The sequence below is a fragment of the Alosa alosa genome, chromosome 20, assembly GCF_017589495.1.
Source record: "Alosa alosa isolate M-15738 ecotype Scorff River chromosome 20, AALO_Geno_1.1, whole genome shotgun sequence".
Classification (NCBI taxonomy): Eukaryota; Metazoa; Chordata; class Actinopteri; order Clupeiformes; family Clupeidae; genus Alosa; species Alosa alosa.
In genome coordinates, this window is record NC_063208.1 from 18,148,462 (window position 1) to 18,168,043 (window position 19,582).

At 45.3% G+C, this 19,582-nt stretch overlaps 1 protein-coding gene across 3 annotated transcripts in view; it reads left to right on the forward strand.

The window, feature by feature from the left end:
- ldlrad4a (low density lipoprotein receptor class A domain containing 4a) overlaps positions 1-18,297 on the forward strand; it is a 64,358-nt gene extending 46,061 nt beyond the window's left edge. For all 3 annotated transcript variants that reach the window (XM_048230179.1, XM_048230180.1, XM_048230178.1), the window contains 3 exons: positions 10,990-11,141; positions 12,567-12,620; positions 13,420-18,297. In XM_048230179.1, coding sequence (XP_048086136.1) covers positions 10,990-11,141; positions 12,567-12,620; positions 13,420-14,013 — 800 coding nt within the window. In that variant the 3' untranslated portion in view covers positions 14,014-18,297. The remainder of the gene's footprint in view (positions 1-10,989; positions 11,142-12,566; positions 12,621-13,419) is intronic.
- Positions 18,298-19,582: the final 1,285 nt, after the last annotated feature.

Below are 19,582 nucleotides of genomic sequence, written 5' to 3' on the forward strand. Positions count from 1 at the left end.
CCCATACACCCAGCACATACACACACACAAACACACACAGACACACTGATCATGCATGTATGGACCATCATGGCCATTGGCCTAGACATCAGCTGCACACTCACCCCACCCCCATGGCTCCTATCTTGGGGAGGTCAGGGGTCATGGAATTGTTCTAGCACCCCTCTTTGTCATTGTCCTTGTTTTGTGCAGACGGGTTTTTTATGTGAAAACCTATATGCTCTGCATTACCAGATTAAATAAAGGAAGCCGCGAGAAGCATAGCATGATTTCATTCTTCAGGCAGTTTATAAAATAGATATAGCTAGTTTCATGGTGGTATAATTTTGTGCTGTATACTGATATTATACTGATGAAAATTTCAGTCTAGCCATCATTCATAATTATTTGACCTGGGAACAATATTAAACTAGCAGTTACCCAAATGGACTCATATTTTCTAGCTTCTATTGCTTTTAAATAAGATTTTCTGCAATGCATGTGTTGGTTATTAAAGTGTATGTGGCCATCAGGACTATACATTTTGATTTGGCTTACCATTGTATATAAAGCAATTAGGAGTAATGGGATCCATGGTGTAATGGTGGACGTGGTATGGCTTATATATTCTGGGTATTGATTTCTCCACTGTTCCCATGGGGCTAAGCGTAGTGGTGGGAGGTTGCGGCAGGCCGTGACCCTCATTTGGAAAGCCGTCAGGGATCTGATTGTGTCCCGTCATCCACACACCGTCTGGCCAGCTCCCCTTTCACCAGCTGCCCCCAGTCGGTCGCAGAGGATGGCTGCTCTATTGTGTGGGGGATCAGGCCAGCCATGTCTGGCCCTCAAAAAACCAGACCACATCACCCACCCAGCCACCCCCTGCCCCCTGTCCCCTGTCCCCCCCCCCCTCCCTCTTCCATTCCTCCCTCTCTATTCCCCGGCCCGCAGTGTCTGTGAACCGACCGGCACAGACTACAGGGCCTGCCTGGCGAGGAGCTGAGACAAAGTGAAAAATGACCCTCTCTGTGTCCCTGCTATTGTACCGCCTTCCTGTATTTGTTATTCTTGTTTTGGCTGCCCCCAAGCTTTAACCTCTAATGGTATTGGAAAAACAAAGCACAATGATGAAGTAAGGTAGGCTAGTGCACACCGCTTCACTCCTCCAAGACCACAAGATTTGTCGGTTTCCCAGACGAGGAAAAGAGCCGGCCATTGCTCCGAGACAGGAGACGTGACAGGGTTGTTTTTGAGGAAAAACTGCTGTGTGCAGGCAGATTCGTAACTTCTGCCAGTTGAAAGTATTACTTTAGCCGAACAGAGGGAGCTGAGCATCATTCACTTGACAGTAAACCTGTCTTAGTTGCTGTAGTCCTGGCTTCTGCCAGATCAAATCAGGAATAATGAATATTGCTAAACAGTAAACTCTAAAAAGTCTGTATCAGAAGTTTGTATCTAATTTGTCTGCAGTATTACCATTGGCCCTAGAAACCCTATACAGCCCAAAAGTTAGAGGGCCAGGCAATGGCACAATTAAGCTCCACATTCAACTCCTTCAGTAGACTGCACACCTGCCAAAGGCCAACAAAGCATTAGGACATTTGTCAAGCCTAACCAAGCATACTGTAAATCTCACTGCTGACAACATAGGAGTTGGATAAGAGGCCTAAGACTGTCTGAAACTGTAGATCGGCTATTGAGTCAATGTCCATCCAAAGTGACTTTCATGTCTTCATGTTTAAGGAGCTTTCTTGTTTAAGGAGCTTTCCTTGTCATTTTACAAAAGGTTTAACCTTTTCTAAACTTGGAATGTGAACAATCTGCTTGTGAAGTAAAAGGACCCTTACTCACTTCCAGGAGCCATGTTTGTCTGGGACCGGCCCTGACTCAACAGTCAGTCAGACAACCACTATTGTGTCTTGTGCTTTGCTACATGTTGAGAAATACTCTGTGGAGGCCTTTGAGTGTTTGCGGTTACTAGGCCCTGTGGATGCCTTTGGGTTTGGCGAGTGAACTTGTCTGGCTGGAAACGAAGCACGTGTTGTTTTTAGATGTGGCCCCCAATCTTTGTCTATTTAAGACCTGAAAATTGCTGGTTTGTGGTGCAACGTCTGGTCGGCGCTCTCGTTGTTTGGACTAGTCTGTTTTTCACATCCCGTTTGATAGTTCTGCATGTTTGGGCGGCGATTATTTGAAGTGCTATTGTACAGTAGAATCTACAGTGGCCCGGTGACACACATATGGTTTGAGAGCTGTGTACACACTCTGTCGCTCATATCTCTTATCGTTCACTGAGTCACTGGTGACTTAATCATTCAGTCAACACACACTAGATAGGCTAAAGGTGAGCCCGTGCTGAAATGGAACAAAAAGGAGCATTGAAGGAGAGGGGAGTGGGAACGGTAGAAAAGTTATTTTGTTGAAATGTTTTATCTCTCTTTGCAAACTATGAATGACTCGTATTGCTCATGGTGGTGATTTGCGCTGAGAGTTGACCAGTAGGTGAACTCCAACGGAGCCCGGCCACCCTGAATTTACGAGTTGTTCTGAGAGTCTCCATGGGACGGTTTGGTTACACGTGCATTTGGGGCATCCTCTGGAGCTCTCTGGTGGCGCGCTTAAATTGGACCGTTCGTATCGTATTGTATTGCATCGCAACTTGTACATCGAGTAATGCTTGCCACAAATAGGGATAGCTGGGTGTATGTGTATGTATATGTGTGTGTATGTGCGGCGTTCCTCGTTTTTTCACAACAGGGGGTCCCATGCGACGGTTGTCAGGGCTTCCCTGCGGATAGAGACCACCAGGGAAGGATGCTACAGTGGCAGAATAACATTAACTTTAAGATGAAAGCTCTCACTTCCACTCTGGCTGCACGAAGAAGTGTTTGAACTTGTGCGTGTGTGTGTGAAGGAGCGAGAGAGGAGAGATAGAAAGCAGACACACAGGTCACTCTTTCCCCGATTGCGGTACATAGCCGGCAGAGGATATTAGGCGCAGCATGGGGCAGTGGTTTTGACTGGCGGCTCCGCAGCAACAGCAGCAGTAGCAGTCTAGAGCAGCCGCAGTAAGCGCGCACGAGAGAGAGAGAGAGAGAGAGAGAGAGAGAGAGAGAGAGAGAGATGCTTCCCCAGTCTGCCTCTCAGACTTACAGAGAGAACATGATGTACCAAAACCACTCTAGCTTTTTTTTTCCCCCCTTAGTTTTGTAGTAAAAAAAAAATACATCGTTGGATTCTGTTTCATTGGCCTATGAGTCAATCAGCCAGGGGGAGAGTGTGTGGAGGCTGGGGTGGGTGAGTTTGATGCTGAGGAGGAAGAATGGGGGATGGGGTTAGTAGTCATGGCAAGGTGGTTGGGGTAAGGTGAGCTGGCAGCAGAGAGAGAGAGAGAGAGAGAGAGATGGGGGTTCTGCAGCAGGTGGTGTCTGGGCTCCTGCAGGCTTATCCTGCTCAGTCTTACCGGGAGGTTAAATAATTAAAGAAAAGTGGGTGTTATGGCATGGTGGAAGTCTAGACGTGTCTGGTGCCCGTATGGGGCAGTTCTTTTAATGCGAGCGCTTTATCTGCGATTAGAGACCAGTTGGGGAGATGGGGGTTGGGGTGGTGGTGTGGTAGTGGGGACCTGCTTAGGTGACATCGGTGCGATGCTGATGAATCGCTCAGTGGCAGACATAATTAAATGCTCCCCGAGCCACCTCTGGGCTTGCGTTCCAGAGCTTCTCTGGTTGCATGGACAGCCAAAATACCCGGCACACTGACGCATGCAAAGCGGCACTGGTATCCGAGGACTCTTAGCTAGTAGCCAGAGCTGCGGGGTTATGTTTGGGCAAAGAGTGAGTGGAAGCGTTTATTTTAAGTGGGTGTCTGGTCATTCTTTCATCATGTCGGTTCCCTGTAGCAATCTCCTGATGGCAGTTCAGACTGTTGGAAACTCCAGCTACTCTCTTTCTCTCTCTCTCTCTCTCTCTCTCTTTCACCTCCCCTGCATCACTCCATTCCTCCGTTTCTCTTTCTCACACCCCCATTCTTTCTCGCACATTTGTTCTCACTCACACCCATAGCATGCAAATGGAAAACTGTCTGACACATGGGAGGACGTCACAAGCAGGCGCCCTTCACAAAAAAAGCAGAATGAGAAACTGAAGGGGAGGAAGGGAAAGCACAGTCCCACACCATCCCTCCCTCAGTCCCTCCCTCCCTCCATCCATCCATCCCTCCTTCCTCCCTCTCCCAAACTCCTCCAGTCCCCCCTCCACTCGTAAGTGACTCATACCACGTTGCAGGGGAGCAGAATGTTCCAGAACGGGAAGCGTTTTGTCGGCGAGGAGAGGTGGGTCTCCCCCTCGTCTGGCATGGCTTTTTTGGGCGCAAAACCTAGCTGATGTCTCATTCGTTTGTTCGTTTGCTTGCTACGTTGCGCGTATGTGGGCATCTCGATTGTGCCTATGCCCACCACAGGCTACTCTGACTCTGATAATGCCAGGGGAGACGGAAGAGGGGGGAGGAAGATGAGGCACCTCTTCTCTCTCAAAGGTATCCCACAATGCCTCTCTTCTTTTTTTGCCGTCCGGTGTCAGTCTCCGTGCCAGTGGCTAATGGGATTATGTCTTGTCTATGCGTCTGTCGTCTCTTCGTGCTGAATTGTGCCACCACTGTCGCTGTAGACAGAAAGAATTACTGTCTTCCCTGTGTATTCCTTTTCAAATCCATCAGCCAAAATGCACAGCCCACAGAGATTCATTCGTATTGGGCGGTATAGCATTTTTTTCTTTTTTTCTCCTTGTGTGTAGGTGGTATTGTTTTGCGTTTTCTGAACGTACGGGGGTGGTAGCTACTGCAATTTTAGGTCAGAATCTACAATATATTCCTTCCAATGTATCCCACTGAAATTCTGTGACCTGTTTTTACACTACGCGTCCCCCGTTGTATCCCACTCCATAATCAGCGCATCTTTTTGTGAGTTATGTAAACTTGGCACACAAAAGTGTAAACGCACTCTTCTTAAATTCCTGCAGTTCATCCTAAATTCAGGGCATCCAGTTCAGGCAAACATGCAGCTAGTTATCAATGATGATCAACCGTAGAAATTTTGAATGCAATGTAGACAATCTTTTCTATCAATCCTAGGACTAATGCAAGGAAAGTTATCTCTTGCTCCAGTATATTTCTTCTGGAAATGCCCTCCTAGAGTTTTTTAAATGTGTACCAGCTGACCAGTGAAAGCAGTAGGTAAATTAATGCAGCACATCTGCAGACACAGTTCAATAACTGCTAAATATTTCAGGTTATTGATGAAATATTCATTGCTACAATGATGCCAGACGGTTGGCCAATTAGATCCAGGTAAATATTTCACCAGACAGATTACGGGAGATGAAGCTCACCTAGCTTTGGCTAAAGCCTGTCTGGTTGTGTCTTGTAGCCAAGTTGTGTCATTCTCATGTTAGCAGGGAGTGTTTTTTTGTGAAAAGTCTATACCCTCACAAAGTCCCTGCCAATGCAGTGTTTCTTCTTTTGCACTGGTGTGTAAAGCAAGCATGTCAAAACATGGGTGTGAATCACGAAGATAGAAGATCAAATCAATATTTGGCTTTATGGCCTTGGAGTACATTTTAGTCTCTCCTCTGTGGAGCTGTCAGTGCTGCATACAGCAGTTTGCTTTAGGCATTCATTCCACAGACCTGTCTATGGAGTCCTTCCTGTCTGTTTCTGAGCTGTGTGTGTGTGTGTGTGTGTGTGTGTGTGTGTGTGTGTGTGTGTGTGTGAGAAGGAGAGAGAGAGTGTGTGTACTGATGTATGGTGGTTGATGTGTCCGCACCACGCTCGTGCCAGCCCACCCACCCGTCTCTGCCAAGCCGTGCCGATGCAGTTGTCATGGAGACCAAGTCAGCCCCGCAGCAGGGTCACTGGACTTGAGGGTTGAGGGTCGGATTGGTTCCGGAAAACCCCACAGCCATGGAAAAGAGAAAAATACAAAATCTAATAACATCTGTGTAGCATTATAAATTCCATGAGCTTATGAATGACCGCAAGTACGCTGATACTAACTAATAACACCCTATATCAGTACATCAAGTTTGTTGCTATAGGAGTTAGCATATTGAAATGGCTGAAATGCAGCACACATATGTGCAAGTCTTAAATTCTAATTGTAATAGTGTTAGAGAATAAACTGTGTTGCGTGTGTCTTGTTATGTTGTATTTCGGGGGGAAGTGTTGGAAAGAAGAAAGGGAACGTGGTCCTTGTACGTATCTGCCATGTGACAGACTGTTCAGAGGAAGTGTTTTCAGGCAAGCCGCACGCAGATGGCATGGAAGACTCAGCCATCTCCATTCTGCTGCCTGTTTTCTGCTATTCTTTTCTGTCTCACTCACTCTTTCTCCTTCTGTCTCCTCCTTTCTCACTCTCTCCCTCTCTCTCTCCCTCTCTATGCCTTTCATCCCCCTTGGATTGTGAGAGCACAGCTGTTTTCCTTCTGTTATGAAACTGCAGAGAGAGAGGGAGGAAGAGTGCGAGAAGAAGAGAGAGAGAGAGAGAGAGAGAGAGGAAACAGGAAATGGCTTCATGAAATATAGATCTGGAGCCCAGGCTCGGTCGTCTCCTCGCCTCATGCATGCACTGAAACAAAAGAGAGTGGGGAAACGCGAAAGGAAGGTGGAGAGGAAGGGAGGGAGACAAGTTTAGTCTAAAAAAAAAAAGGTTCCATATTTGCTGCTCTGCATTTCCCAAAGCCACAAGCTCCAACTGTCACCACACTCTCCAACTGTCTCATTCCAACTCTCACCCGACAAAGCTGGGCCTTCTTTACCCAGTGCACAGCCCTGAATAGAGGGTGAAAGTTGTCCATGAACTCGTGGGCCCTGTTCCCTGTTTGGGTCCAAACAGGGGTGGGGTGAGGGGTGGCGGGGGTGCCAGTTAGGGCTTTATTGTGACAGGTGTCACTGTGTCTGTTGATGGTTAACAATGCAATGGCCGCCGTACGCAACTGTAAGAGGATTGACCTGTCTGATCGCTCACTCAGGCAGCATGAGCCAGAATTAGCCTTGCCGGCACGCACACACAGACACAGACACACACACACACACACTAACACACACACACTAACTCACACACAACCACACCACCCCTGAGAATCCAGCCCAGCCTAGACCCGTTTTCATTTGTGTAAGAGTTGGGAGAGGCATTAAGGTTACCTCAGCGGTCTGTTTGTTACGCTTTCATTTTTTTTGTTTCTGTGTGTGTGAACAGACATGTGTTTGTGCGTGTGTTGTTTGTTTTGTCTAGTTGGTTCACACAAAAGAGGGCTTTTCTTTGGTGTGTCTGCCTTTAGCCTGTATTATTATTATTTTTGCCATTACTGTTTGAGAGGCTAGTCAAAACACATTAAGCTGGAGGTGGGGTGGGATGGGAGGAGATGGGTTAACTAGCTCCCGTCACAGACGCCGATATTATCAGGTAGCAACAAAGGGGCTAGCAGAATAAGCTCAGGATAGTTTAGGGAAAGTAATGTGTGTGAGTGTGTTTTCTGTTGGGTAATGGTGATGATGCCACATTATCTGTATGAGACGAGAGATTTTTTTTTTTCACCTCTTTCTTTCTTTTTCTCCATCTCTCCTGAATACAAGCCATTCAGAAGGAGTGGAGTGTGAGCCTTAGATTAAAGTGCAAATTGCTCCTAGTGCTCAGTCTCTCAGTCTGCCTCTCTCTCTCTCTCTCTCTCTCTCTCTCTCTCTCTCTCTCTCTCTCTCTCTCTCTCTCAGTGTGTGTGTCTGTCTTTCTTTTCCTCTCTTTCTTCCACTGTGTGTGTCTCTCTCTGCTGGTTGGCCTACTCTGGGTCAGGACATGCTGTAACAGTTTAGTGGTGGAGAGAGAGGGAGAGAGAGCAGGGGAGGGAGGGAGGAGTCTAGTGTTCCCCCCTCTCGTTGGACTATGGGATTAGTCCATTGTGGTCTCTATGGTTGAGGTGTGTCAGCCACCACATGTTCTCCATCCCTCCCTCCCTCTCTCTCTCTCTCTCTCTCTCTCTCTCTCTCCTTTTTTTCTCTCGCGCTTTTCGTCTGCTCGTTTCTGCCCTCCATTTTTTTTTTTTCATTCTCCCTCCCTCCCTCTGTCTCTCTGCAGCAGCCGCATGGCTCTTGGATTGGCTCCAAGGCCTAATCTGGTTAAGGGCTGCAGATTGGGCCGGCATTATCTCTCAGCGCTGGGTTAACTCCTGGGATGGGTCTGCTCTCTGGTCCTCCCCTCCAACCTCGCAACAGATGGGGCCTTGTCTCGCAAGCCCTCGCGCCAAGGGAGCCCGTGGCAGCACGCCAGTGCCCACCCCGGACTCTCCCGGCTCCGACGCTAGTGCCCGCTTACCTAACTCTGCCACACACAAGCCGGCCCCCTCGCAGCCTGGCTATGGGCACACAGCTAAAGAGGGAGGGAGGTAGGGAGGGAGAGAAAGAGAGAGGGCAGCCATTACGGAAAGATCCAGTCCAGGGAGCAGAAGCATGCTTGGTTGTCCACTATGCACTTCACTTTGACTAAAAGCTACCATTCCCTGCAACGATTTGTAAAAAATCTAATATTGTGAATAGTATGTAATATTCCATATGCAATGAAAGTGGTTTGGAAATGGATTTGTGAATGATTAGGAATGGTCATATCACTCTATGTAAAAGCTACTAGCCTAGAATGCATAATTTGGCTCATGACAAGATTTTGGTTTAAGCTCCCATAATTCACAAAATGGTCTGTAAAGATGTTGAAAAAGTTCCTCTAACTCCTGGCCTACTCTTTCCTGTCTGAAATACAGAGGGAATTCAGATCTGTAGCTGGTCTGGTTTTGATCCTGCAGCAGCGTTGTGGGAGGGGGAAGCCTTGGAGAGGCCACACTGCTGCTGCACTACACCATTAAATGAGAGAATATGGGGCGGCTCTGACGTGCTCAGTATTTCTGGCTGCCACAGTCAAAGCCAGTCAAATGTATGTTGTGTGTCTGGCTGGTAGACATTTCAGTTTTTTTCCCCCTCCTATGAATTCCTGTGAAATTGCACGAATTCTGCAAAATGGTGTGATAAAATGAAAGAAAATTCATTTTCACTGTTCCCTCAGAAAACAAAAAGCATTATTACACCAGAAATAGCCTATTGTTTCACTTCTTGACGTCGAAAGCTGCGGCAAAGCTGCCTGTGAGGAAGGGGGGGGGGGACCATTTCAACATGCAACGCGGCATTTACTACCAAACAAAAGCAGGCCTTTAGAAGGCTTCGAGTTTTACTACCTTTTTTTGTCCGTGTTGAGTGGAGCCTGAGCTGAGGCCCACTCTCCGAGCTGTGCTTCCCCCCAACCCCCCTCTCAGTTTGGGCAGACTTCCAGCCATCTCCTCCCTCCATCTGGGGTTTAGGGGCCGTTGGAGAGCCGCAAAGGTGTGGTGGTGAGCGTGTGTGTGGATGTGTGTGAAAGGTGAGAGGGAAATGGTGTCATGTCTGCCCTCTCAGCTCACACAGAGAACCGTGTGTGTGTGTGTGTGAGTGTGTGTGTGTGCGCGGGAGGGAGAGAGAGAGAGAACGAACTTTCGAGCTCCATGTCTCAGACGCTCTGTCCTCTCCATGCCCTCACCAGCACAAAGGCTCCTCTCACAACCAGCAAACTGCAGGCCTAGCATAACCCCTGTGAGTGTGTGTGTGTGTGTGTGTGTGTGTGTGTGTGTGTGTGTGTGTGTGCATACGTTTATGTGCGCTCACATCTGTGATTCTTCATGTGTGTGTTCACGTGCATGTGTGTGTATATGAGTATGCATTTGATGATTGTACGTGTGTGTATGCGTTTCTCTATGTGTTTGTGAGAGCATGTGTGAGCATATAGTCAGCCCATGTGTGTCTGTGTGCATGTGTGTGCGTATTGGTGTGTACCACAATGCATACCTCTCTTGCGTGTTTGGTGTGCCAAGTGAGTGAGTCGGTGATGGTGGTGGTGGGGAGGGTGGGGGCACACTGGTGAACAAGCCCTCTTTGAGTGTGCCCAGCCCATCTGGTTTGTGGAGTGGGGGTTGGGATGGTCGGGTCTGGGATGGCGTGGTGTCGTGTGGTGCGCGGGTTCCTGAGTTCAGTCAGAGGGCCGAGGCCAACCGTGTCTGCCCTGCTGGCATGGGCCACCGGCTGGCGGTGCAGACGAACAAAAAGCTTTTTATTGCCATCCGAGAACATTGCAAAACACACACACACACACACACACACACACACACACACACAAAGTGAAAGACCGTGCGAGCGATGGATGGACAGATAACATCACACTCTCTTCATGTCATGGCAAAAGCCCTGAGCTTCAGCTTGGGGTGTCGACACGGATGAGAAATGCTTAGAGGAAAAGGAGGAAGGACTACAGAGGGGGCCGAGGAAGAGGAGGAATGGTCTCTGAAGATTTGTGGCACTCTTGTTGTTTATCAGTGTATCTGTTTCGGTGTTGTTTTGGTCGTTGTGTTGTTTGGTGCGGGGCGAGACGGGACTGCGTGTACCTTTTTCTTTCGGAGAGCGACCGAGTCGGCAGACGAGAGAGGAGGGAGGGTTACTGATGTGTTACGAAAATGCGAGCCAAAGTTTTCTGGCTTTCTCTCCCCCGAGTGCGAGTTCACCTTAGGTTTTCACTTTACTCACTCGCTGCACTGCGCTGTGTGCTGCATCCACAGCCAACCCTATGCTGTTGCTAAACCCCCCTCCCGGAAAATGTTTGGGACAACAGATATTTGGAACAACATGTTATCACATTCTTGTGGATTAGCCAATTACGTCATTTTGCAACTGAGACAGGACTAGGCCACGACTTCTCTCTCTCTCCCTCTCTCTCTCTCCCTTTCTCTCTCTTTCTCTGATGCCCTCTGGTGGTCAGTGGTGTATTACTGCACATCCACTTACTGTCTGCCACTATATTTCATCCATGATTTAACACTGACATCTGTTTACATGTGAGTCTTGGATACATATTTATGATCTCTCTCTCTCTCTTCTCTCTTTGTGTTGCAGCTGAACTGGAGTTTCAGATAATAATCATAATTGTGGTGATGACCGTGATGGTAGTTGTGATCATCTGCTTGCTGAACCACTACAGGCTCTCAGCCTGGGCCTTCTTCACACGACAGAGTCAGGCCCGACGCCGGGAAGAGGCAATGCAGCCGGTAAGACAAAGTCATAAACATTTTCATCTGGTAACAGTCCTCCTATTTGTATGCATGTGTGCATCTCTGGGTTTAGCCCTTAGCTTTACATAATAAGATTTAACTGAGGCAGTTAGATGATGACCAAGAGGAAGTCCGTTCTTGGTGCCTACTGCACATTTCTCCCATGGTCCAGTTAACTGCAAATGTGCACATCCATCCATATATGCATGTGCAGAAACATTTGCCAGTGTTAGTGCCAATGTGGGCGAGTTTTTTTATTTATTTCTTTTAACCTATGCTTAATGTGTAAGCATCTGTGCTCGTGTATTTTTGTGTTAGAGTGAGGAAGGGGAGCATGTGTTATGTCTGTGTTTATATGTGCTGTGTGTATAATATGTTCTCGTGTGTGTGTGTGTGTGTGTCTGTGTACATGTCCATATGTTATGTGGAAAATGCCCCTTTGCATATGCTTTGGGTATGGTTTCTTTCTATGTGTATGTGTGTTGTACATGTGTGCATACGCAATGTGTAATATGTATACATATGTGTGTATTTGTGTTTTCAACTGTGTGTGTGTGTGTTGTCTAATGTGTGCATCTGTGTGATGTTATGCTCCTGCGCCAGCTGCTCTCTGTAACTATCGCCAGCACTCTTCGTCTCTCTCTCCCTCCCTCCCTTTCTCTCTCTCTCTCTCTCTCTCTCTCCTTCCTCTGCCTCATCTCTGTCTAGACGCTCAGACCATTACCTTCCCCCACAGAGATGCATCATGGGAAAGAGACACCGCGCCAGGCGCAGTCTCTGCTCTCATGTTTATTGATGAGCTCTGTGTCTCTGTGTGTGTGTGTGTGTGTGTGTGTGTGTGTGTGTGTGTTTGTGTGGGGGTGTCTTAGATGTATGGGGGGAGCTGCAAGACCTTTCACCTTCATTATATACACAAACATACACATTTGAGAGACAGTGACTCTTGACACACACACACACACCCACCCCTCCTCCTCCACCTCCCCATGCCTGAGGTCTCATTGTGCAAGTCAGACACATTAACACTTTCAGAAAATAGCCTTTTTAATGAGACAGTCTGTCTTTTATTGTCAGTAAGCTAATATCCTTTTAAAATAAAAAGCCACTCTGTAACTCTGCTACATCCTGGTTGTCTGGTGATGGAAATATTTAATGTTGTCTGGTTTCCTGCACATACACCCCCAACCCCCCACCAACATCTCCACACGGCAGGATGTCTGATGTCTGCTATTGTCAAGCCCAGGGCAGTGTGGCTGTTGAATATTATAATTTTCATCAAGGTCTTGGTTTTCATACTCGTTTTTTTAACATACTTTGAACAAAGAAGCTAACTTTCTCTCCCATCTCTCTCTCTCTCTCTCTCTCTCTCTCTCTCTCTCTCTCTCTCTCTCTCTCTCCTTGCTCCCTCATTCTTTTCCTCAGGAGGGGTGCTCATGGCCGACGGACAGTCTGGTGGCACAACAAGGAGCCACTGAGGTGAGTTGAGACGATAGAAGGGAAGGAGACCAGGGTGTTAAAATGTTGCTTTACACAGAACTCAGGACTCCGAGTGTAGCAGCAGTGTGAATTAACATGAGAAAGTGTGCACCAAGATGGACAGAAATTGTGCTGTTTTCTTAAAAAATTTAAAAATATTTTAGAAATGTTTCATATACAGCAGTGTCCCTGCTGTAATAGCAAGATTCTGTTTAATTTCAGTGAAAGTTATATTTATAAATTTTTAGCTTATGTGATGTTTTATCAGTGTTGATCCAATTTCATTAGCATTTATAGAAAGTTTATCTATTGGTCGATATTTGAAGTGAAAAATAAATATGAGAACATGGAGACACTGGTAGAAATGTAATCAGATATCAGTTTGTGTAGTAGTGAATTTTGCCCTGCTGCACCTCATATCGATTTACCGTTAAACTTATGAATGCAGCATAGTACTGTGACCGCCCGCATCTCATCAGCACTTTAGATTCCTGGGATTCATGGGATTCTAGACCCATGAACTGGTACCCACCTGAGCCTGACTCACCCAGCAGCTGAGAGATGGGAGGACATTTTGCCTCTGTTTATCCAGGCAGTGCTGACTGAGCACACTGTCTGTTAGCGCAGCAGCATCTTTACACTGCATAGCATAATAAATTGGCCATTGTCCAGCCACAAGGCCTCAAAATGCTAATGGTGGCAGAGTGGAACCTAACCAATGTGTGCTTGTTTTTCCTTGTCCTCTTTCTTTCTTTCTCTCTCTCTCTCTCTCTCTCCGCTTTCTGTCTCTTTTCTGTAGGTGATGTACGGGCCGCGGACGCAGGAGCGCTTCAACCCGCCCTCCTTTATGCAAAGGGACCGATTCTGCCGCTTCCAGCCCACCTACCCCTACCTGCAGCAGGACATCGACCTGCCGCCCACCATCTGTCTGTCGGACGGCGAGGAGCTGCCTCCCTACAAGGGGCCCTGCACCCTGCAGCTGCGTGACCCCGAGCAGCAGCTGGAGCTGAGCCGAGCCTCGGTGCGCGCGCCCCCCAACCGGACCATTTTCGACAGCGACCTCATAGACGTTTACGTGCACGGTGGAGGCGGGGGCACGGGCCCGCGGCCCCCCAGCAGCAACTCGGGCAAGAGCGCCTCCAGCGCCCGCATGGAGGGTCCGCCGCCCACCTACAGCGAGGTCATGGGTCAGATGCAAGGTCAAGGGTCGTCCGCCTTCCTCCACCAGCACAGCAATAACGCGCCGCCCTCCGCCCAGCGAAACGCCACCACGCCCACGCCACAGCCTCCGCCGCCGGCGGTTGTGGGCATCCGAGTCGGGCACCAGCAGACTGGTAGCAGCAGCGTAAGCACAACGGTGCCCGGCAAGGCAAAGGATAGCCAACGGGACTGATCCCTTCCTTTCACTCCCACAAACAAACAAACAGACAAAACAAACAAACAAACACACACGCACGCATATATACTCCCATACAAACATGTGGCGGTGAGAGACACAGGGAGGCAGAGAGAGTGGGGAAAAACTGAGAAAGAAAAATGAAAGCGAGAGAGCGAGGGAGACTGAAGGAGAGAGAGCGAGCGAGCAAGACGTGGCACTCTCTAAGACTGCCCCCTCCCCAGCGCTCCCCCTTGCACAATATGAACAGAATCGAGGAACCAAGCTTACAAATTATTATTTTTTGTATGTTTCTCTTTTTTTGCTAGAAACTGTGGGCCTTGTGTGGATGTTTTTTGGCTTAATAGCTATTTTTTTCTGTTTGTTGTCTGTTTTTTTGTATGCTTACTTTTGTTTATTTAAAAGAAAAAAAAAAGATTGTTGGCACAGACTTTTTGCTTGAACGGCCACATGGGCCATAGGATTGAGGATCTGTCTTTCGTTTGTATTTTTTTTTCTTCCTTTGTTCTCCTTTTTTTTTTTCGCTTTTGGGATCTGGGCACAGACAATTACCCGAGTTCCAAAATTTGAGTGCCATGATTCACGCAGGAGTGAAACCACCAGGGGGACGTGAGGGGACAAAAAACCCGTAAATATTAAGTTGCACTAACTTAACTGTTTAAAGAGAAGAGCATAAGGCTACCTTTCATTTGGTTGTTCTCGTGCATCGCTCCCCTAAATGTGTTTTTTTAAAAAGCAACTAAGCATTTTGCGTTTCTTTTTCTCTTCTTTCTGTTATCTATTAAAAATACAGAGGGGATAGAGAACTTTGATCCAGCCTAAATCTATACACAACTGAACTGCAAAATGGCACTTAAGGGGTTAATGAAATCTGTTCAAATGTCCATTTCTCTTTCCTCTGAACAACTGAATTATACTAGCACGGAGTCTTTTGGATGGAAGTCATGATACACACACATATATCGCTTTCATCCTGTCAAGTAGCACTTTATACTTCCTGTCACCTCAGAGTTGTCGTTGGGTCCAAGAGCAGGGGACTTGTGGGAAATGTAGTCTTATGCACACCCATTCACTCACTGTCATGAGTGTGCATCTTTTTTCTTTTTTTTTTTTAATCAAATTGTTGGTTTGCTTTAAAAGGATCACAAGACTCCCCTGCCCCCACCACTATCCAGTAGATTATACACAAATCTTTTTCAGTTTTGTCTACCTATTACTTTCCGTTAGGCAGTCCTCTTGCTTACTTGTGTTGCGTTAAGTGATCATTTAGAGAGGTGTATGAAAGATGGCTATTACCTGTGTAGGTTTGATCGAGGGACTGTGCCCGAAATGGTGTCACCACAAATCGTGCATCAGACACATTCCCTTGTTGCTTTTCTGTCTGTCTGTCTGTAGTCTGTAGATTATTCGTCATTTTTAGCATTGCACCCGGAAAGAACCATCTAGAGACACAGACGGGGGGAAAAAAGCAACAAAACTGAAAAGACCAACATACTTGTTTATGATTGTTAAGACTAGGTGATTATTGTGGACCCAAGGCTGGATGGTGTGGATATGTGACCTAATGATTAGAGAAGGACAAATCTGAGTTGACTCGAAAAAGGAACAAGAATATTTCAAAGAACAAACATTTACCCAGAACACATACAATGAAAGTTATGTGTGTCCCATCCAATGCCAAGAGAAAGTGTGGTGTGTGTGTGTGTGTGTGTGTGTTTTCCCCCCTCTGTCTTGTTTCTATTGTTTGTTTTTCATAGTCCCGCATATGCCCATGTCTATCAACCACATTCAGAATGCTTTCAGACGCGCTGATTGTTTTTGATCTGTACTTTGAGAACCACTGGTCTTGGGCTTCCAATCGATAAAAAAAGGCCCACAGAAAAAAAAAAAGTTTTATCAAAGCTGAAGGTATTTATTTTGTTATGAAGTATTTATTTGTATGTACAACCTTTTGAGACAAGTGTTTTTTCTCTCTCCTTTCATCCCCTACCAATGGCAAAGCCACTTTTGGTATATGGCTGTAGGCATAGACAACAATACAAGCTCCTGCATTGTTTTAAAAAAAAAAAAAATCCATATTTTGATGAGTGATGTTCCCATTTTTTCCCCTTACCACCATCATTGACAAAAACACCGATCATCTTATCCCCCACCTTTTTAAAAGTCATACTTAGGAAAGCCTGGTTTTGCTCCGTAAACTGACTGACTCCTCATTGGTTCTCCTTCCTGTCACTCATTCTGAGCGCACAGTCTGAGTTTTTTTGTCTGTTTTGTGTGTTTCGCTGCTGCTCTGCGCTGCTACTGCTGCTGCTGTGGTCAGATGTCCCATGTGTAGCCCTCTGTCCGCCTTTTCGCACCCCGCTGCCCCAAGCCCACACACACGTACACACACACCTCTTTAAGTATTTTACTCTATACCTTATTTAGAACGAGAACTAGCTCTCACGTATGTTTGTCTTTTCTTCTTTCTTTTCCACATTTATCTTTCTTTTATATGTTCCCTCATGGCTCTCTCCTCCCACTGTCGTAGCTTAGACCAGACGGGGGTGTGTAATTATAATTTTTTTCTTCCTACAATTTTTTTTTATGTTTGTCGACCCGAGATGATTGCATGTTGTCGTCATTGATAGAATTACGTGAGCAAATTCCGTGCCTAATGGTCAAGTTTGAGCAGACATAGGAACCCACTTGCACTCAAAAAAGCCCCCACCTTCGTTGTGCCTCACTTTCAACGGTGCTTTTTTCAGTAGTTTGACTCTGTTTATTTGTACGGTGCTGTATATAACTTGAATATATTATGCACATATCCTACCCAATGGGTAGACAACCACAAGAGAACATGTTAATACTGTAATATAATGTATAGATGATATTAAAAAGAAAAATTTAACACGGTGGCATCGAGTTTTGTGAATGCCCTACAATTGTGCTTTGTCTTTTTGTAAAAACAGAGTAAAGTTTGCAAAAATAATGCTACGATATGGTCACATAATGAATACGAAAAATACTTCTTATATTTTTTCCTATACAGTAAATGCAAATCTGTTATGTGATGAAAACAAATATTCTGATATAAGGCAGTTGTACACAGGATAAATAGCTGCTGCTTTTGTTACTTCCAGAGAATAATTATCGATGCCAGCGCTTGCCATTTATTTATTTGACCTTTTTTGTGACTGCTAGCTGTTTGGACTTGTATTAACCACGCTCGAACTACAGCAAAAAGACAAAAAAAGAAGAAAAAAAATAACACAAAATCTATGAATGAATTGTACCATAGCTGATGGAATCTAAAATCTTTATACAAAGGACATGACATGGGATTGAGGAAGGACTTCTTGTGAGATGGTGGACAATATCATAAATAGTTCCGAGGGCTGGTTTCACCCCTTTTTTGGGTCTTAATGGATTTTTGAACCAGCCCCTCCACAAAAAAGGGATTTAGATGATGCAAGACCTACTACAGTAGTCAACAAGTTTTTAAAATTTTTATTTTCTATTTTATTTTACACATAATCAAGTCATGTGTGATGTGTAAACAAGCACTGCGATTACCTTTTGTGCGAATGATCCACAGTCCATTATTGATACTGTGCATGCTGATTTGTTCATTTCCTCTGAATCATTTTTTTTTTGTTTTGTTTTTTGTTGTTGCAACCTTTCAGCATCAAAGGTTTCTTTTCTTATCTTTTTTTCTAATGCCAGGCTGTTGCATTTCCTTTATACAAGCTTGAATGAACGACACAGGCTGTCTGAATGGTGTGGTTCTTCTCTCAATTCCATGGATCAAAAGATTTTTTTTCCCGGAAACAAAAACAAACTGAAAGTCACAGTGCTGTGTTTTTATCTATTTGCCTCATCATCATCATCATCATCATCATTATCACCACCATCATCATCGGTCATCATCTCTCACCACAGGACTGTATCCAACCTGGACTGAAAATAAAAACATGTCTGCTTTCTCTGCCAGAAGGAAACCAGTGACTGAGGAGCCACTGCAGTGTTCTTATGCCTTTTATTATTAATATTGATGATTATTATTATTAATTATTATTTAAGCAATTGTGATGTCATCCGTTTGCAGCCTGAGGTTTGTCACTGCAATACTTTTACAGGAAAAGGTGACTTTAAAAAAAATACGAAAAAAATGGAGAGAAAAAAAATAAAACTGTTGCTCAAAGTACTGTTGTAGTCCTTCATGAAACAATTCCATGCTTGTTCTTTCGCTGTGATAAAATGGCTAGAGAGCGATTAAAGTTGGGGAAAAAAGAACTATTACAATGGGTGTCTTTTGTGCTTTTTGTGTGTGTGTCAACAATTTTGTTTGAGCCATAGCAGCATAATACTGTATATCAGCTTCACTGGACCTGTGCCCAAAGTTTTCAGCTCATGGCTGTTTCTTTGAGCTATAAGTACCTGACAAGAAGTGAACATTGGAATGTATGTAGCACATGACATTTAGATCACAAAAAGAAATGATTGTGGCATAACTAAAACCTTCAAATTGTGGAAAAGTCTTCAGGATAAATAAACATATGTGATTTAAGTGTCCCAATTCCTTTCACAGGGTATTCTCCTGAAGGGTTTGAAAGACTTAACTATGACTTAAATAGATATGACTGAAAGGGACAGAAATACTTACTGCTCTAGTACTTTCTAAACAAATTGTTTGTGTCTATGTCAAGGGCATTACTTCTGTTGTCCTCAAAGTCTAATATTAGGTTGTTGCTCTTTGCTTTGACAAGCAGCCTGCTGACATATTATGTTGGGGCTACATAATAGAATGATTTGTGCTTTTAACTTAGACTTTTAGATATGACGCAGTCATTAGGTAGGCATGTTATACTTGGTCTTAAGTGACATTTGTGAATACCCATCTTCACTCGTCTTCTCAAGCAGGCAGTTTCTGTTAGTAAAAAATAAAGAGGCAGGTAAGGAATAATATTAAAAACACTCCTGCATTTCAGTCTACTCCATTGGCTGATGTATTTCTTTCAGGTATTTTATGCATTTATGCACCTAGACCTGAAGTAATACATGTGCTTTAATATCTGAGCCAGAGAAGCAACTGCCAGAGTAGTTTTTGAATTAAATTATTCATTAGAACAAACTTCTCTTTATGTCTATAAATTGTTTTATATTTAGACATACAAAACACCATCTCCACCTTTAGCTGCAGCAAGGCCATTCAGCTGGTAAATACAGCAAGGCCACAGATCAGTTAAAACGAGTAATATTCACACATTATTAAATTTTATGTGACTAGAGAAATTAATTCAGAACCCCAGTACATGTAGGTACTTTATCTCCAGAACTTTGTTAAACTCTGGTTTTCCTCTGGCTCAATGCAGCTTTCACAAACTCCCGTGGCCCACAACAGGTGTTCATTTGTGGCTCCTCTCGCCCATTTACCGTGCCAGTCATTGCTCCTTGGACTCAAATGAATAAAGGCTTTAGAAAAGGACCATCAGGCAGTGATAAAGTCTTACTATTGATTGAATTGTCGCCTGGGACATTCTTCTGTGGCCATTAAGTGTGTTTGTCTTTCCCTAGTTCCCTTGTG